This window comes from Ovis canadensis, chromosome 1 (assembly GCF_042477335.2).
Source record: "Ovis canadensis isolate MfBH-ARS-UI-01 breed Bighorn chromosome 1, ARS-UI_OviCan_v2, whole genome shotgun sequence".
Taxonomy (NCBI): domain Eukaryota; kingdom Metazoa; phylum Chordata; class Mammalia; order Artiodactyla; family Bovidae; genus Ovis; species Ovis canadensis.
The window spans coordinates 93053128-93067981 of record NC_091245.1 but is presented as its reverse complement, the minus strand read 5'-3'; the positions used below and the strand labels follow the sequence as shown (position 1 = coordinate 93067981).

At 46.9% G+C, this 14854-nt stretch overlaps 1 protein-coding gene across 3 annotated transcripts in view; it reads left to right on the top strand.

The window, feature by feature from the left end:
* TSPAN2 (tetraspanin 2) overlaps nt 1-14854 on the top strand; it is a 41912-nt gene that overhangs the window by 18987 nt on the left and 8071 nt on the right. For all 3 annotated transcript variants that reach the window (XM_069601655.1, XM_069601662.1, XM_069601670.1), the window contains exons 3-6: nt 9794-9891; nt 11065-11139; nt 12537-12635; nt 13982-14053. In XM_069601655.1, the coding sequence (XP_069457756.1) occupies nt 9794-9891; nt 11065-11139; nt 12537-12635; nt 13982-14053 (344 nt within the window). The remainder of the gene's footprint in view (nt 1-9793; nt 9892-11064; nt 11140-12536; nt 12636-13981; nt 14054-14854) is intronic.

Below are 14854 nucleotides of genomic sequence, written 5' to 3'. Positions count from 1 at the left end.
AGGAGAGCTTCCCTGAGCAGAGACCTCAGCATGGGAGGGGTAGTGCAGCCTTCTTCCCGCAGTGGGAAAGGGGTGAGGAGTGGGAAGCTGATGTAGACCATGTGATAAGTTGAGGCTGAGAAACTAGTGTGTAACTAAGTGCCAACTTAGTGGCGTTTGCAGTCGGTGCATCAGGGGTCATTCTAAACTGGTGAGGCAAGAAGGATTTGAGTTAGGTATGAAAGACCAACCTTAATCAGTAGAAAAGGGGACGACTAGGGACTGAAGTGGTTTGGGACACAAGGCATGCCTATGGGACAGTGATTAGCAAGGCTAGGCTGGGCAGATAACTCTTACCAGAATGTAAAGCATATGGGCATGGAAGGAATTACAATTAGACAAGTTGAGGAGGGAGGGAAGACAGATACAGAGGGCCTTGAATGTCAGTGCTAGTTAATTTAATAAACAATAGAAGGGGGCTTCTCTCATGGCTCAGTGGTAAAGAATCTACCTGCCACTGCAGAAACATGGGTTCCATCCCTGATCCAGGAAGACAGCACATGCCTCTGAGCAGCTAAGCCCATGCACCACAACTACTGAGCCTGTGCTCTGGAGCCCAAGTGCCACAACTACTGAATTCCGTGTGCCCCAGAGCCTGTGGTCCAGAACAAGAGAGGCCTGTGCACGGCAGCTAGAGAGTAGCCCTCCTTCTCCACAACTAGAGAAAAGCCCCACACAGCAGCGAAGACACTGCACAGCCAAAAGTAAATAAATAATACAACTTTTAAAAACAAAAGAAACAATAGAAAGATAGTTTAGACTTTGGGGGAGGGTACACTCAATCTATAGGGCTTCCCTGATAGCTCAGTTGGTAAAGGATCCACCTGCAACACAGGAGACCCTGGTTCGATTCCTGGGTAGGGAAGATCCATGGAGAATGGATAGGCTACCAACTCCAGTATTCTGGCCTAGAGAATCCCATGGACTGTATAGTCCATGGGCTCACAAAGAGTCGGACACGACTGAGTGACTTTCACTTTCACAGTCAATCTACACTGTATTTTAAAGAGATTATTCTGGAATGAGAGGGGAGGACAAAAAGACCATGCTATATTACTGATACAGTCAGACCTGAAGAAATAAGGGCATAACTCATGGTGGTAGCAGTAGGAATTGTGAAGAAAAGGACAGAAGGGCAAGAAAGTTTATTAAGCATTATTAAATGTTATTATTAAACATTGTTAAACTCAGGGACAGGAGGAATCAAAACAAAAAAAGGTAGCAGTGATAGAGTCAAGCATAGAAGTCACAACTCATGATTTTCAGATGGAAACCTGAGTTACAGAAGTCAGGGACCCTGCTGGGTTAGAGAAGGGATGGGGGTGTGGAAAGAAGGATGGAGGCCAGTCTGGGAGTAGCCTCTATCTGTATTCCTCCAGAAATGAAGCACTGATAGCAGTTTCACAGGTGTAGATTTGGGTCCAACAAAAGAAAAACTTTTCAATGGTTTGATAAATCAAAGAAGCTGAGCAGACTTCTATAGAAAGTGACCCCTCTGATACATTGGTATTTAACCAAAAATCCAAATGGATCTTCTATCCATACAGGAGATTCCTGAGCTGAGTAGGAGGGTGAACTAGCTCCAAACAAACATTCCTGATCCTATTTCCAAATCTAAAGTAAAGCAATACGAACTGCCCAAGATGCAAGAAATGTCACATATTTGTGGACGTATTTGTCAGGGCTCTTTCAATTGGAAATCACAGAAGCTTGACTCAAACTGTTTTGAGCAAAACGGAAATTTCTTGACTCATAATGGAAACATCAGGATTAATACTCATCTTAGGGACACAAGTGATATGATCAGAATCCAGTCTGTAGCCATCTCTCAGCTCTGTTTTCCTGTGCCTCCAGTCTGGGGCAGATTCCCACTAGATCTGATAAATCAGCCACCTACAGCTCCAGGTACCATCTCCCAAGTAACCCTGGCAACAGTGTGCTCTCCTTCCAACTGATTGAACCAAAGTCCTGGGTCTCACTGTCGTTGGCGGTCTTGGGTCCAGTGCCCATTCCCACACCAGTTATTGTGGCCAGCTGCTTGAGACGGGCTTGTTGGCTGAAGCCTGGGCCTCACACCTGCCGTGGAGCTGAGACAGGTCAGCCCTCTCAGATCACATGGACTGAGAGTGAAGGAGGTGCTTTGTCTAACAGAGAAGAAGAGGAGGTAAACTCAGGGTGGGAAAAACAACAGCCCCCACGACAAGGCCTGAACCCTTCCTGCTTGTTCCTGGTGGCCTGGGATGTGGCCATGGGTCTGCCACCCTTGCTTCCTCCTCAGCTCCCCTCTCTAAGTCACCCGTGAAGGGCTGGTGGTGAGCATGCTTATGGTCAGTGCTCAGAGTTCAGAGAAGAGAGTTATCACCGAGTCTTAGCACTGAACAGAATAAGGAGACTAAGGACCAGGGGGTGAAACAGACAGGGAAGGGAGGCTGGCTGTCAGCTGTGGTTTTCCAGCTTTTCACAATGGGGCTCAGCCCTCGGTCCAGCTTTGCCAATACCCAGGCCTGAGCTTGTTCTGTTTGTTTCCCTGTGTTGTCTCTCTGATGAGTGCCAACAAGAAGAAGTCCTTGTGAAGTCAGGAACCTTCTCTCCACTTCAAATATTTCTTATAAATAGAAAAAGCAATATACGTGTTTACAGAAGTTGATATTTCTTTCCTCAATAAATAATTTTCCGAATAGGAAAGATACCAGATTGCCGGTAATAAAATGAAAAGAAAAAATGTACCAGGATACCATTTTATGGACTTGCATAGCAAACAGTATGAGGTCATAGGACTTTAAAGAAGAAGCAGGCCCAGTTTTTGGAAAATCTCACTTCATGTCCCTAGGTACTGTGCACTGAATTGTGTATTTTCTTTTCAGAATAGGTTCCAGAGCAATCAGCACATTAAACTCTTATCACCACTTTGTTAAAGAGCCCTGGAGAACAAGTTTGGCCCATTAAAGTGCTCTTAAAGAAACACAACCTTCCCCTGAGAGGGACCTCAGGAAGGCACGTGGTGTAACTCCCTGCTTCTGGGCAGATGACTGCCACCCTTTGCAGGAAATCTTTCTTCCTCTGGGGCTTCCCAAGTGGTTGTTGCTGTTCATTCGCTCAGTTGTGTCTGACTCTTTGCAACTCCATGGATACAGCACGCCAGGCTTCCCTGTCCTTCACCATCTCCTGGAGTTTGCTCAAACTCATGTCCATTGAGTCGATGATACTGTCCAACCATCTTGTCCTGTCACCCCCTTCTCCCGCCTTCAATCTTTCCCAGCATCAAGGTCTTTCCTAATGAGTCAGCTCTTCACATCAGGTGGCCAAAGTATTGGAGCTTCAGCTTCAGCTTCAGTCCTTCCGGTGAATATTCAGGGTTGATTTCCTTTAGGATTGACTGGTTTGATTTCCTTTCAGTCCAAGAGACTATCAAGATTTTTCTCAAACATCACTGTTCGAAAGGTGCTAGTGGTAAAAAAAAAACCCAACTGGAGACACAAGTTCCATCCCTGGGTCAGGAAGATCCCCTGGAGAAGGGAATGGCAACCCACCCCAGTATTCTTGGCTGGAGAATCCCCAAGGACAGAGGAGCATGGTGGGCTACAGTCCATGGGGTCGCAAAGAGTCGGACACTACTTAGCACAGCACACACGCACTTCCTCCTCTAGGGGGATCCTTTCCTTTCTGGGACCCTTGTGTCTTCCTCCTTGGTGGTGGAGAGAACGTCCCTTCATATAATAAACATCTGGAACTGACTTCATAGTGAGGGACCAGTGTGGAGAGGATCCAGCTGTGAGGGGAGTTAGAAATGAGGCCAGGGAGCCAGGGCAGTCAGACTGAATACACCTGCCACCTCTTCTCAAGGACTTCTGAGTTCAGGTCAAGACGTGGCGGCTGACCCAGGGCATCACGACCACTGGTTGCTGGGGTGGAGAAGGGAGACCCTAGCAAGAATGGAACTGGCAACAAGAAAGGCTAGGTGACTTGGTGTTTCCCAGACCCTCTTCATGTTGGTCTCCTTCACTCTTGGGAGAAACCCCCAATGTCTTCCAAGTTCCACTAACATGCCACTCTGCTCTCACATTACAACTTTGGGGCTGCCCCTTAGGGATACAGACAACACAGGGATCTTCCTTCCAGAGACACAGGGTGGGGAGAGATTCCCTGGGCCCTCAGAAGGCTGGAACACATGAAGTCATGTCTGTGAGCAAAGGATGGAGGGCATCAGCAGGTTCTTCCCCAAGGGGAAGGAGCAGCCTGCTCAGACTCAGCCACTCACTCTCTGGAATCCCAGGTTGTCTGTGGCTGTCCCTTCGCGAATACAGAGCTTCAGAGCCTGGCTTTGATTGTGGCTAGTTGTCATGTGTAAGGTAAGCGTTACAGTGCTGAGTGTTCTGGGGCTTTTTAAAGACTCTGACTCACTCTGGTAATATTTTTTACTTCTCAATTTTTAGTTGTACCTGAGATTCATAGTAGTTCAAAGCAGACATGTGCTATAGCTTACACTGTTGACACAATTTCTCCAAAGCATTTTTACAAGAACTTAAGTATAGATAATTATTGCCATATTGCAAATAACAAAACTGAGAAATAAGAGGACTTACCTAAAGACACAGTTGGCAGGCCCAGATTTCTGACTCCCACCCCAGAAAATGCTTTGAGGGGAAAACCCAGAAATCATCAGTGTTATATTCCTTGGGCACTTTTCTCAAGGAAGGAGAAAAAGAGCCCTCCTGCCGTTTACTGTTGTTGTTTTGTTATGGACCGCAACCCCATGGGCTGGAGCACGCCTGTCTTCCCTGTCCTTCATGATCTCCCAGAGTCTGCTCAAACTCATGTCCATTGAGTCGGTGATGCCATCCAACCATCCCATCTTCTGTCCTCCCCTTCTCCTCCTGCCTTAAATCTTTCCCAGCATCAGGGTCTTTGCCAATGAGTTGGCTCTTCGCATCAGGTGGCCAAAGTATTGGAGTTTCAGCTTCAGCATCAGTCCTTCCAGTGAACAGTTACAGATTTCCAGTTAAGAAAATCACCTTTCTTCTGGTTCCTACTGCAAGTGTAGCATAGGAGTTAGGGCGCGCACTTTGGAGTAGAGTCCCGGGTTTGGTTCATTTCGAGCCTTACTAGCCGTGCGATCTTCGGTAAGTTACCTCTCTGTGCCTCAGATTCCTCCCCTCTGAAATATGAATACCACTTCTACATACCCCACAGGGCTGATGTGCGCATGAGATGATTTAACCTATGAATGTACTTTCGTGCAGCGAGCCCTCAATAAGTATTAGCGGCTGTTCTTACTGCAGGGCAGGCCAAGGGAGGAGTCAGCCTGCGGGCGGCACAGCTGCTGGGAGAGTAGGAGAAGGGGAGATATTGGAGTGGTTTAGATGCCACGTAGTCAGGGTGAGAGACTAGCTGACGGCACCGAGGCTGCTCAGGCGCCAGGCTCCTGAGATAAAGCCCGTCAGGGGCACAGTACAGACTCAGAGCCCCTGAGGCCCGGGAGTGGTGGTGGTCACTCTTAGTGTTGAATGACTCCATGACTCAGGCATGTTAAACTCCCACAACAGCACTCAATAACTAACAGCTGCTATTGTTTTTTAGCGAGGACGCAATTCCTTAGCCAGCTTTCCAAGTGGCTCAGTGATAAAAAAAATCCGCCTGCCGATTCAGGAAGATCAGGTCAGGAAGATCCCCTGGAGAAGGAAATGGCAACCCACTCCTGTATTCTTGCCTGGAGAATCCCATGGACCGAGGAGCCTGGCGGACTACAGTCCATGGGGTCTTAAAGAGTCGGACACAACTGAGCAACTGAGCACACAAGTCCTAACTTTCTCCATAAATTAAGTCCCATCCAGTATTCTAAATTCATATATAACTGTATGTGTCCACAACAAGCTAGGAGGGAGGGAAAGTTGCACAGAAGCAGAGAAAAATATTTTTAGATGAAAAACGGTCGTTAGAAGGATATGTAAAATCATCTGCTGCCAAAAGGTCACTGAAATTGATGACCATGCCACTATTCAGTCCCTAAAAGGTGAGCCATTTAAAAATGAGTTGACTTAGACAAGGCTTTTAGGAGGTTACTGTCTCCTTTCTGTATTACTTGGAATGATGCTTCCAGCTTAGAAATAAGGATCTGAAACCAGAGACAAGTGATGGGATGATCAGGAAATTGGTGGTAGCATGTCACCTGGAGATCATTGGCATGGCAAGGCCCAGCTGTTAATGCTAAAAGTCCAATATCAAAATGTTTTCTCTTTCTCAAACTAAGGGAAACAGTACTCGGGAAGCATAGGGGATTGGGTATAGGTTATCCCCTTGTCACAAAGCTGCTGTGGGAGCAAAAGGGCTCCCACACTCAGAAAGTGAGTGAAAGTCGCTCAGTCATGTTCGACCCTTTGCAACCCCATGGACTATATAGTCCATGAAATTCTCCAGGCCAGAATACTGGAGTGAGTAGCCTTTCCCTTCACCAGGGCATCTTCCCAACCCAGAGACTGAACCCAGGTCTCCCTGCATTGCAGGCAGATTCTTTACCAGCTGAGCCACAAGTGAAGCCCAAGAATACTGGAGTGGGTAGCCTATCCCTTCGCCAGCGGATCTTCCTGACTTACAGAAAGCATCTTGGAGTTAAAGTATGCCTGCCAATCAGTCTATCCATTCAACAGCTGTGTTTTGAGGGCCAGATCAGAAAAAGGATAAGGTGTCCTTGGAAGCTACAAGTGGCCCCATGGTGTGCAGAGTATTACAGCCAGATTTGAAACTGGATTCAGCAGGCCCAAGACCTTTGCCACAAGTAGAATTTCGTCTGATTTTCACATCAACTCCAACCAGCAGTGCTCGTTTGGCATGGGGCTGAGTCCTGTGGCCACACATGCACAGGAGGTGTGCTGGGGAGAGGTTTGCCAGGGAGAGGCCTCGGGAACTGGAGCTGCTGGGTTAGTTTCAGGGTGTTTGCTCTGAGCTCTGTGATTCTGATAGCCTAAGAATGGAGTATGGGGTACGTGTATGTGCTCAGTCATGTCCGACTCTTTGACACCCCATGGACTGTAGCCCACCAGACTCCTCTGTCAATGGGATTCTCCAGGCAAGAATACTAGAGTGGGTTGCCATTTCCTACTCCAGGGGAACCTTCCTGACCCAGGGCTCGAACCCACGTCTCCCACATCTCCTGCATCGGCAGGCAGATTCTTTACCACTGGAAGAATGGAATATTGTACAAATAAGCACATTTTCTAAGGGAGCTCTTATTTCAGAAGGCCAAGGGGCTGAGTGAGCTTGTTCACAGTGGGGAGCAGCTCTGTCCTCCTCAGACGCAGGTGCCTCTGTCCACTGTACCTGAGCCTCCTCAAGAGCACCCCTCCCTCCTAGGCTGCACACTCTCAGGAGTCTTTCTGCAGGCTGGGCAGCCAGTCCTCATCTGCCTGACTCAGGAGAGCGCAGCCATGTGATGGCTTCTTGGATGCTTGTTGAAATGTAGCCCCAGCATGTATCTCTAAGCAAAGATAGGTGATGGTAGACAGTCCATCCAAACTTTCCAATCTGATTTGTTCTCCCTTTATCCTCGTATCCAACAAACACTGACTGGGAACTCTGTCTTGTTCCTGGCGTATTCTAGGTAGGGTGAATAACGTTTGTTCAAGGATTAACATCTATAGATGAGAAAGACATATATGGGAACCCGCAGGCTGAGTTTCATCATGATAAATTCCTATGTGACTGGAGTGTAGGATGGATAAGGATCCCAGGGGGTCCAGTCTCTAGGCTGTGACTCCAAGCAGGATCTGTAGACAGTATCGTGAAGCAGTGAAGAGGCAATGGACATCGTAAGCAGGAAATCCATCCAATGAGGTGGCCCAACCAGGAAATGTTCTGTGAGGGATCAGTTCCAATGGGGTGGAATCAGGGCTTCGGGCCTGTGTGTCCTGCCTGGAGCCCTCTTGCTGCCCTGACCCCCATTATAGAAATAGAAATATGTAAAATACTTGCCTTACTTACTGCTTTGAGGAGACGGAAATAAAAGAGCTTTGAAAAGTGAAGAAATTCTTTAGAACAATAAGGTATTTAGGCAGTGGGGCCAACAGTAGTATTATTTTTAATATGTTTTCATTTCTCTCATTACGACATCCATTCTCCATGAAATTATTTTTTTAGGGAAAAGGAAAAAGGAGGAAGTGGCTGAGCCTGCCTAGCAGGAAATACATAAATACCTGTCTCGGGACCTTGGAAGAACAGGGCTTCCCCGACTCTGAAAGTGGCCGAAAACAGCCTGCGTGGTGCAGGAGGTGGCAGGCCTGCTGCTCAGCTCTCATCAGGGAAGAGCGAGGTCTGCCCACAAACCAGCGTCAGCACCCAGAGGGGCCCCAGAGGCGCCCTGCAGGCCAGCCTCAGGGTTTCCCCACAGGGGTGGCGTGCCAACTCCCCGCGCCCTCATGGATGGGTGTGGTTTCCACGTGACTCACATGAATAAAATGCAGAAAATAGAGTTGAGGCAATGGGCATGGGATTCTAAGCAAGCCAAGTTCCAGACCCCATATCGTGTTCTAACTTATCTCAGGATCAGAAGAGGAAGTCAGAACCTGGCTTGCCCTTCTTTCTCGCACAACGAGAACATTTCTGCCCTTTTCTTTCTCTGTGAGAACAGCTGTTCCTGTGGCTTGACTTTAGAACTGAGCACAATTATCACTCAAATTGAGGCCACTGTTATTGCTGGGGAGGCAGGATGGGCTGATGGCCATGAGCTGGCTTTGGAGGCAGATGGATATTTTTATCCCAGCTCTATGATCTTGGGCAAATCACTTAACTTTCAGGACCCAGCTCCTCTGCCTAAAAAAAAAAAAAAGAAAAAAATAATGATGAAGATAATAATGGTACCTGCTTCATGAAGATTAAATGAATAAATTTGTGCCAAGTGCTTAGAATAGTTCCTGGAGAAAAGAAGCCCTTAAAGCAAATGTAGCTAAGTCTATTAACAATAATACTGTTGGTGCATATTACCTTATCACCTCCCCTCACCAGCTTTTTTCCTGTGACATGTATAACCTAGCATGTGTCCTGTGTATGTGGTGTTGCCCTGTAAAGTTTATCATTCACACAGAGCCTTACTGCCTCATCACTGTGTCTTCCACCCCTCTCCTTAATTAAAAGCCTCCCGCTTCTGCCCCACCTCCTCCCTGCTTCCCTGTCTCTGCCTGGGCAGATCAACAGCCCTCTCCCCTCCCAGACACTTTGTCCTCAGGGCCTCTCACAAGGTGGGGACAGCTACTAATTCCAGAGTGCCGTGAGAGACCACGGGCTCCTAGGAAGATGTGGGTTCTTATCCAAGCTCTGGCACTGGCTCCTCACCACCCTTGGATTCAGTGTTACCAGTTTCTATGAATGGCACTAACACTCACTTCACAGGCGTAGTGGAGGCTGGAAGGTACAGTGCCAGCCAGATAGAAGGCACTTGGAGGTGACTGAGAGTTGTGGAACAGAGGCACCGGCCAGTCTTTGCTCGTTGTGTGACCCTGAGCGGCTTCCTTCACCTCTGTAAACACAAGCTTTCTTTGTTCCCTGGGGATTATAGTAGCCTCTCCCTCTCAGGATCCTGGTGCAGGTATTGGAAGCGCTCAGCGGGAAGCACTCCCTAAGGGTTAACCTTTGTCGTATTAACAACTGAAGGCTCTGCCAGGCAGGATGCCTGGGGTGGTGGTGAGGGAGGCCAGGCTGGCAGCACTGGTGCTGGGGAGAGAGCCCGTCCTGCCTGGTCAGCATCTTCTCTGTCCTCTGCCCACAGGGCTCTATGTGCTGGTTGGAGCAGGGGCCCTGATGATGGCTGTGGGCTTCTTCGGGTGCTGTGGAGCCACAAGGGAGTCTCAGTGTGTTCTTGGATCTGTAAGTCGGGAGAGATGGGGAGGGACTTGGCCTGGAACTGGGCATTATCTTTGTCCCTATGTCTACGGAAAGCATGAAAAAAAAAAAAAAATTAGTTCCTTAGTGTGAAGATGTTTGGGGAGGAAAAGTGACTGATGATACCTCACAGTGACTGAAGCAGCTACAAGATTCCTGTAGTCAGGGAAACACTGTTATCTACAAGAAAAGTACTGCTGTTTGAGATCAATAATTTAAGCCAACATCCCTCTTGTGGTTTTAACAAGCAGCCTCTGTTTAAAAAAAAAAAAAAAAAAGGGAAAACTGCAGTTAACTGCTATCCATCCAATGCCAGTGTGACCAAAGGAAAAAGAGGAGCAGGAAGGAAGTTTTTGTATCTCTCCACGAGGCATCAGAAACAGCAGGTTTATTAGGCGGCCTCTCCTTGCTCTCTGCAGTCTTTGATGTTTGAACTGTGGCCACTTCTCCTGGTCTCTTGCCATGTAAGGTTTCTAACTCGCTTCCTCAGTTCTCCACTCTTTCTTTCTCCCCTGTTGTGGAGCATCTTTTGTCTTGTTTATGACTGAACTTAGTTTAATCAGAGCAGACCCAGGAGATCAGAGCAGAAATCTGTCCGGAAGGACACCCTTTACCTCCACTCCCTCCTCCTCAGAGAATCCATCTAGAGCATGCGGTCTCAGGTCGCCTCCTCCCCAAATCCAGCACTTCCAGTCACTCTCTGTCTCCTGGTCTGATTTTATATCTTTATAGAACCTCTTTTGTTCATCAAGCAGTCACTGAACATACGGGTGCCAGGCACTGTTCTAGGTGGTGGGATTTCTATATCACTCTGAAATGATCTTACTCTTCTATTGCTTACTCATTCATCATTTCCTGCTCTTTCTATTATTAATATTATGTCCAGAAGAGCAGAGACACTGAGATCTTATCTTATTCACCACTGTATACCCAGTGTCCAGGGCAGTTCCTGGCCCAGAGCAAATGCTCAATAAATGATTGCTGGATGAATTACTGAGCGAACAAACTGCAAGTGGACCAAGGGATCAGATGCTTCCTTCTGTAATATTTCTGTTCAAACTAATAACTGTGTTTTTCAAATGGAATTAGAATTTAAGAAGTTAAATAAATTGAAAAGGTTATTGAATTAATGAAGTTAGTATTTTCTCTCCTTTACAGTTTTTTACCTGCCTATTGGTGATATTTGCTGCTGAAATAACCACTGGAGTATTTGCTTTCATAGGCAAGGATGTAGTAAGTAAATGTTACTTATAAATGTTCTTTAATGATGGTTAAAAATGTTCTCTTTATGGCAAAAGACGTGAGAATATTGACAACCACAGTGATATTCCAAAGCCAAATAACCCCCAGAATTATCTTTTATGCAGAATTTTTAACCAGAAATGTGGTACAGACTTAAGCAGGCGTGTGTGTGTGTGTGTGTGTGTGTGTGTGTGCGCATACATGTAAGTGCACATATATTCCTGGGGAGGTAGTTAATTGCTTTCATTAGATACATGAAGGAATCTATGGGGTTTTGTAACAAAAGGATCTCTAAGGTGATCCCGTTTGGAATGTGGGAGGAGCTAGATTACAGGTGTGAGAAGTAGGGATGGGGGAGAACACACATTCTCATCCCTGTTCACCTGTCCTTTGTTCTTAGGGGTTTGGCCTGGGCAGAGGACAGGTCAACCTCAAAGACTACAGTCTGCCTTCTGGGTGCCCATGAAGCCAGTTTAGATTTGTGCTCAAACTGTAGGTGTGCAGGAGAGGTTATCAAAAGAACCCACAGACGAAGGGAACTTTTTAGGCTTAAACATGCAAAGAGGAGTGAAATGGAAGAGGAGGAAGAATGGAATCTTAAGTTTTGCTGTATTTCATGTAAATTCACATGCTATCAAATCTGTTTATGAATTTATTTTAGATTTTTAAAATGGTAAATATGTAGAATGAGTAAATATCACCTCCTCTGGAATTTTTCTGAAATTGTTGTTGTTCAGTTGCTAAGTCATGTCCAACTCTTTTGGGACCCCATGGACTGTAGCACACCAGGCTTCTCTGTCCTTCACCACCTCCTGGAGTTTACTCAAATTCCTTTAACCTCAAATATGTAAGTTGGAGGAATTGGATCTTATGACTTCTTGAGAGCTTATGGATTTGGGGGTCACATGTGGTTACACTAGAAAAGGCATTCTCTGCATTTTCTATGGTATTGAAATGCTGAAACAGTTTTCCTTGGTCATGAACACCTTTTAAACCATGTCATGAAAAGATTTGAGTACTTGTTACCAAGAGAGTCCCAAGAATGCATAGGTTTCTACCCTGGCTGTGCATCAGAATCACCTGGGTGGGGCCCAGGAACCTGGGGTTCCGTTTTTGCTGCTGTCCATTCAGGGCTGAGAACCTCCACTCTAAGAAATCTTTCTATTCTGTGAAAATTATTTTTGGTTAGTCTATCTTCCATCAGAAGCATCTTAGAAATTCTAGAACCTGCAATCTGGTCCATATATGCAGAATTACCCTCAAGTCCAAATAAACACATGGAAAGGCCATAATCTTGAAGGATGGGGAAGAGGGCTTTTTTTCTTGAGGAAAGGAGAACATTTGAAGCTTCCCACTCATGTCCCTTTGTTTTCCTGATTTTTTTTCAGGCAATACGACATGTTCAGACCATGTATGAAGAAGCTTATAATGATTACCTTAGAGACAAGGAAAAGGGGAATGGGACTCTCACCACCTTCCACTCAACGGTAAGGGGCTTCTTCCTTCAAATTTCATCTTCTAAAGATTACTGAGTCACCAACTTAATGGACGTGAGTTTGAGCAAACTCAGGGAGATAGTGAAAGACAGGGAAGCCTGGCGTGCTGCAGGCCATGGGGTCCCAAACAGTTGGCCATGACCAAGCGACTGAACAGCAACAAATATTATGCATAAGCTAGGTTCACTCTAATCACCTAGATTAAAAATAAGAATAAATTGAGTGCAGCCAGGCAGCAGCATTGTATTTCTGCCTTCGTGGGAGTCACCGTTTGCATTATATGTAGACTCTAGAAGAGAAAAAGGTCTAACACAGAGTTGACAAGAGGAGGTCTGGACATGCACCCAGAGAGGCAAAGCTGCCCAAGTAAATACCAGCTTCTGTCAAGAGTGGCCCTGTGGTGTAACAGAAACAACCATGACCTTCACGTCAGAAGAGCTTATCTCTAGCTGCAGCTCTGCCGCAGAACAGCTTCATGACCTGGAGCAAGTTCCTTGCCTCCCTGATCCTCACTCAGCTCCCCCAGTTGTGAGACAAAGGGATACGTGAGGGAGGCATGTGCCGTTTCTCCCAGGACGTGCTGTGGGAACGTGCTGTCGGTGTAGTGCTCTTCAGCTGCCAGCGGTTAATCGAGAACGACTTCCGGGGGAGACAGGCCAGGCCAATGGTGTCCTGACTTCTCAGCCACTGTGATGCAGAGAAGCAGCAGTGAGCTCCTGGCCAGGTGTTTTCAGGTAGCCCAGTTCTTGTATGTCACAGGTCTGTCCTGGAAGTTGCCAACCATTTATCCTTTTCAGCCACAGCCACCCCAAGGACATCAAACAGCACACAAGTTCCTTTGTCTTTGAATGGCAGCCCTAAGGCAGGATACCTGTTGGCTGGCCAGTCTTTGAGCAGCAGTATTTTAGCCCCTGGGGTTCTCTGTGGTCACTTCTGCTCTCTATTCTGGGCTCTCTTTAGTTAATGAGCCTTTCCTGAAGCTCATAAGACATTAGCCATTCGGCAAAGCCAAAAGGAAAAATCTAAAGACCCAACTCCTGTCTAACAACAGCAATTTACACAGGCACTCTCAGCTTCTTGCCTTGTTTGGCTTGCCTTCAGTCACTTCCTGTCATTAAAGGTGGACACTTTGGTGAAGTCATTTTTCTGCTTTGCCAGCATGACCATATGACCACGCTCTCCCCAGAATGGCTGTTGGGTTGCAATGTCAGGTGACAAAGATGTTTTGCGGCCTCAGCAATCCCAGTCATTTACAGAGAGACCCAGACTTGTAACTGCTACTTCTCCCTCTGTGCCCTCTCAATACCTTCCCTAAAAGCTCTTTTCTGACTTTCTAGTTTCAGTGCTGTGGAAAAGAAAGCTCTGAACAGGTCCAACCCACCTGCCCAAAGGAGCTCCTAGGACACAAGGTAAGCTTCTCTACCAGATTCCTATCCTGCGTGTGGTGTTAAGATGGTTCTTCTCCTCAGGATGGAGGGTGTGATTCTAGGAGGTCCTCTCACAGTGGCTTCTAGCCTCAGTTTTATTCTATATAGAACAAGTGAAGCGATGCTGAGTCCCAATCTCCTGGTACCCTGGGGAATAATGGTGTGCTGACTTGCCGGTAATAATGCAAATAGAGTGGCATTAATTAAGCTCACCAAGGCCAGGGGTGTGCACTCTAAGAATGTTGCCCCACGAGTGTCTTCCATGGGGGTCATGGCAGTGATAAATGCTTCCTTTATTAAATGCTACATGACAGGCACTATGCCAGGCTCTGAAAACTCTAAGATGAAAAGCAGATGGTCCCTGTCTCAGTGGCCTCACAGACTAGTCAAGGGAGCTGGTGCTGTGCAGAGTACAGTATCTGCCCAGCATACAGTGGAGGCACGGTGGAGTCAGGAAAGCTGGACCATGGATGGGATTCTTGAGCCAAGTTTGAACAAGGGGAGGTCATTCCAGGTCCTGAAAGTAGCAGGAACAGAAAACATGCAAGTGTGAAATTCCAGGACTGCAAGAGAATAGGGAGCCCAGAGGGAATGGCAAGGGACATTTTTGGAAAGGCTGGCAAAGGCATGATTTTATACCTGGAACTTGAGGGACGCCGTTGCTTTTGGTAGAGGATGAACATAATCAGTTTTGCATTGTAGAAAGAGCACTCAGGTGACGGGGTGTGACTGGTAGAACAGAAGGCTGGAGATTCATGGAGGGAGCCCATGGAGGTGACGCTT